General features: G+C 44.5%; 2 protein-coding genes across 2 annotated transcripts in view; one reads left to right on the top strand and one right to left on the bottom strand.

Moving 5' to 3' along the window:
- T265_08871 (hypothetical protein) overlaps positions 1–5,155 on the bottom strand; it is a gene marked incomplete at both ends in the record, with an annotated part of 23,475 nt that overhangs the window by 10,999 nt on the left and 7,321 nt on the right. The window lies entirely within an intron of this gene.
- Positions 4,930–5,155, top strand: part of T265_08872 (hypothetical protein) — a gene marked incomplete at both ends in the record, with an annotated part of 3,893 nt that continues 3,667 nt past the window's right edge. Inside the window, one exon of the mRNA XM_009174794.1 lies at positions 4,930–5,031. Coding sequence (XP_009173058.1) covers positions 4,930–5,031 — 102 coding nt within the window. The remainder of the gene's footprint in view (positions 5,032–5,155) is intronic.

The following is a 5,155-nucleotide window of genomic DNA, read 5'->3' as shown; positions in this document are numbered from 1 at the left end:
GACGGAAACCCGGGGACTGCGCCTACCTGATGAGCCCCAAGAAGGGCAAAACCGGTCGTGGGCTGTCGATGGATTTTCAGCAACCTTATGAGTAGTACATTACAAAGGACACAGAAAGTTCACACCCACTCCGTGACCAAGGCACCCCGTACACAGGCGCACAGACGGCCATCTATGATCAACCGAGACAAAGGAACAACCGCCCGAGAACCGGTGTGGGTATGTGGGAGACATACTGGTTGGTTGACAGCGGATCGACCATCAAATACGGTGACAAGTGAATCATATATATAGAAGTTTGTAATGGCGTTAATACACAGTTCCATCAGGTCGTCTTCTTGTCTGCTGACTATAACCCAGTAGCGTCAGGGCAGGTGAAGAGATACAACAGTGCCTCAAAAGCTAACCCGAGGCTCGCAAGATAGGTCATTCCAGGTATCTCCAAGACGGGAATGTGCCCTGTGAAAAAGACCCGGAATACAACATCAACGTAGCGAGTTGGTTTACATTCAAGCGTTAGGAAGACATCCAATCGTTCATGGTTGAGTCGTCGGGAAAACCGAAAAGCATTTGATCTACACGAAACATGGCGCAACACAAACAATAGGACGTCAGTGAATCTATTATGGAATCGTGTGTAATGAGCGACTGTCTGTCCTTATTCATCTAATCCTCAAATGAACAAGGGTGGAGTAGCTAGAACCAAGGTACTTGAGGTCACGGCTACAACTAAAACACTGCACTAAAATGGTCGTTGGAAATGAGCAGAAGCAACTAAAAAAAGACGTTATACCAAAGCTACATTCGTGCACTTCAGCAGAGACCCTAACAGAGGTTCTACTTGACTGTTCGTCAACGAGATTTCTTAATCAGAGTCCCAGGAAGGGTGTCGTAATCGATAGAGGATTTTTCAGTTCAGAGTAATTTGCGGGCAGAATAAAACAATCGAGGATGAGAAATTCTTCCTGACATTCCTGGTTCAAGAGCCAACTCTGTCATCACCAATCCTCTAAAAACGATGCAGTTGGAAGGCTGAAGGAATTTACGCACATAAGTGGAGCGAAATAAGGTACTTGGTCTTGATTGTATCTCTGTAGCCCTCTCTGGGGGCATGGAAGGAGCACTCGTTTACAGTCTGACAAAACTCATACAGGGCAATCGTAAGGCGATTGCTAGACATGGCGGAAATCCGATAGCGTCCCTGTCTTCGAAAAATGTTGCATCTGAAAGTGAGAATGATCACAACAGCATTTTTGTGACCATCGCTTCTAATTTTCTCAGAATTATCACCTCACTCAGGCTTACTAGAACTGACGCGGGCGGCAGAGTGATGGTCGTGCCAGGCTAAGGTCACAGGCCCACCACACCGCTGGTTAAAGGTACACACCGATATGAAGATGTAAATCAACAAGTGGCTGTGTTGTATAAATTATTTCGTTCATTAACCTGTTATCCCTTTTTTACCTATCTTTCTGCACACCTCTACCTTACCCTAACAGCTGCCATAAGCTAGGCTTCCCGAATCGCCGTACAGACGATTGTGTGGGGGTAACTGAGCGCTAGATATAGACTGGATCCCAATCAGTTTTGTAGCGCCGCGTACAGAATAATCAACGACCGACATTTCCATACTATTATATTACTTTTGCTATTAATATTATAGTGTGTTATTAAAGCCAAAGTTGTTCTTCAAGCATTCATTTTAAAGTAAATACATAGCAGAATCCATCTCGATTCTCATAAATTTGACCAACATAATTCCATATATCGTGACAGATGACACAAATGGTAAGATGATACCAGGATAGCTTCCACCAGATCTATCCTAAAATACCTCGATAAATTTATGACTATTCCCTCTGCTTACCAATTTTGCGAGAGAACATATCCACGAACTCTATCTTTAATCTTTTACTTGGATGTCAACCCATGACGACGCGGTAGGATTTTGATCTGTAAATGTGTAGATGAACAGTGAATGAACAACATTCAAGCAGGGAGTGGCAGTGGCTCCCTTGACGGAACATCCACAAATGCAAAAAGTGGAGGTAATTCTCAAATACTCTAAAAACAAAAAAGCGAGGTAGGCTTGTGCTACATTGCTGAGATATAGGGCTCAAACGGCCTGATGCCCCATTCCTAGAATGGACCTAACGTCAATTGGAGAAATTGGTGCGATTGGGTGAATTTGTTGATTATCAATACCCTTTGAACCAACGAAACAGAGACAGGGATATTATGCGTACAGAACTAGTAAGGAAGTACTTATTGGTCTGGAACAATCTGTTCGAAGTGCGGCGTCTCACAAAACATGCCATCTGGTGATATCAAATGGCTAGCCATATCACGCGGGCACATCAGGAACGTATATTGTTAGCACCAACTGTCATAAAGCGGAATGCAGACGAAGAAGACAAGGCAACACGGCAGTCCATGGTTGTCACACATCAGGCGTGATTCTCCGTTCCATCTCGTAAAGATACAAAACTAGTCACTTTGTAATCCTAGCCTCTATCTAACTGTAGCCCCGTAGGGTATGCTATCACAGCGAATTCACAGAAGTTTAGCGCCTGTGGTCCAACAAATGAGCTCACATCTGCTCTGCAACAGGAATGGGATAAAGTCGGTTGAGCGGTCATCCACGTACTCAGAAAGAGAGTAAATCTGAGTGATATAGGCAACGCTTTTAGGACAGTCGATCGAAGCGGCCTTCCTGTTGATTTTTGATTTGACTAGGTATCGGCTTTCTTACTTGCTGACCGGAAACCACTCAGTTTCATCCACTGAAAGCGGCAAGCATCAAACATTAAGTCCACTGGGTGGGTTAAAAAACCTCACATGGTAACAAGAGGAATCAGAACCACAAAAAAGCGGGAATCAAAGATTCAGGCTGCAAATGTCTCTTCCGAACCCCGGATCAAACTTAGCACAAGAATATCAACTCTACTAATCCCTCTGGTAGCTCAAAACTTCCATGCTTCCAGGATTCAGATGCAGCAAACAATATTGAAATACTAATCCTTGAATTGCCTGTCTTTTCAACTTGCTTTCTAACGCTCAACATCCATATCCGCTCTTACAGATACCAGGCCCACACCAGATGTCCCTAGTGCCAAGATTTCGGTTAGCGGCTACTTCATTTTTGAACTGGCTGAAGATGTGGGGGGAAAAGATGTAGAAAAGCGGACGGCGTTGCTCTTTACTTGAGCCCAACCCTACCCACTCCAAAGTTCCTCTCCAACACCATCCCTGCACCTATTTGAGATGCTCTGATGATTCAAACTGCACTGCGCGGGACCAACCCCCTTCGTGTTATTGCCGTTTACGGTTACTGCTGAAGTCCATTGGAAGACCTCTTTTTCTCCATCTAAACATATGAGCGGTTCCCTTCTACATCACACATCTTCAGCAGATCGGCAGTGAAAGCATCAGTGTTGACACTGATGTTGGATGATGATGATGATGATGATTTTCAGCAGACAGGTAGCTTTGCCGCTTTTAAAGCCTACTAGGTGATTTTTCAGCACTGGAACTGGAACCAGACTTGGTGCAGGCGGCTTATAGGACCATTGTTCGAAAAATAAACAAAACGAATCCAGCTAGTGCGACCTAAACATACCCGCGCCATTAAACGAAAAAGATTCGACATTTTCTAGAATAAGGTCTAAGCTATTTGTCAAAAACATAAACACATGAGGTTTAGAGAAGGCGATGACATCTAGTTATATTTAGAAAATGAGGGATTCTCCAAATAAACTTACGAAAACAGATCGCTATAATAAGCTCCGCCTTGAAAAAAAATTCGCTATTTCAGTATATTTGATGTCAACGGCATCTCTTTAAGAGGCGAAACTGAAAACCTACGATTGACCTAGCAGTTGTGGCCCACGAGAAACTTCAACACATCCAGTCTAGGACTAGCTTTCTTCCTATGGAGAAGCATGTTCTGGAAATTGCGCACTAGACAAACTCTTCCACCATGTCGAGGCCAGGTGGCGTGCATCCGAGGATTCTGAAGGAAACACTACAGAATTTCCTCAAACACTTTACATGATGTTTCGTCAGCTTCTCGATGAAGGCCACCTTCCTCCTGATTGACAAACGAACTAAAAACCCTCACCGCTCGGCATCTAAAGGCCAATTAAGCTTACAAGTATGTCGTGAAAGATGATGAAAAGCACACAAAAGCAAAAAATTCCAAGTCACCTCATCACCGACAACTTGATTTCCCTGACGTAATACGAATTCCTCCTCTACGAATCCAGCTGTCAGGCTGAGCAGACCATCGAGGGCATCACCATCGACAGCATGACATCAGTGTTCACCACTGATGCTTTGCTGCGGTACAACCAGGATTTGTTTGAAAGACTTATTATGAAGAAAAGAATAAAAATTGGTGGGAGGGACTTAGGGTGAGCTTACTGCGATCATTCCGAAGTGGCTACACCTCCAGACACACATTCAGGCAATCTAGATAAAAAATGACAACAAAATCGCTGCTGACATTGGTTGGCAGCCAAATCTTGCAGCGTTTCCAACAGGGCTCAGTGGGGATCACACGGTCTCCATTCTTGAAGGCGAGCTGCACCGACAGCACCCAAACGTTTCGTAATCTCTTTCATACATCTATGTCAGGTCTAGAGTTGGCCACTTCCCTGCTTCATCGAATCTGATTTTGGCATGGAAAACAGCACTCTCTTCGGCAAACGACGGTTGGGCATACGCAACACATATCCCAACAAACGCAGCTTCTGGTGCTGGATACATTCTTCAATGGAAGTTCCCACTGCATGACCAAAAACTCGTTTTCTGAACCCCTCATTACAGATTCACCGACATCGGTAACTGATGGCCATGAGATCGATTTGAGTTCGTAACCGGCACGCCGTTGGAGAACACCATGTTACTAGACGAAATCAGCTATTTCGGATGTTCATCATCGACAGCATGACATCAGTGTTCAACACCGATGCTTCACTGCCGTACAACCATGACTTATTTGAAAGCCTTATTGTAAAGAAAAGAGTAAAGGTGGACAGGGGAGGGACTTAGTGCTAGCTTAATATCATCATCCCGTCACGAAGAGACTGGACCTTACCGTGGTGTGACGGTTTGCGCACCTCAGCGATCCATTGAGCTATACTGGAGAGTGTCC

The sequence above is a fragment of the Opisthorchis viverrini genome (assembly GCF_000715545.1).
Source record: "Opisthorchis viverrini unplaced genomic scaffold opera_v5_243, whole genome shotgun sequence".
Classification (NCBI taxonomy): Eukaryota; Metazoa; Platyhelminthes; class Trematoda; order Opisthorchiida; family Opisthorchiidae; genus Opisthorchis; species Opisthorchis viverrini.
The sequence above is the reverse complement of the archived record's forward strand: the minus strand, read 5'-3'. Positions and strand labels throughout refer to the sequence as shown.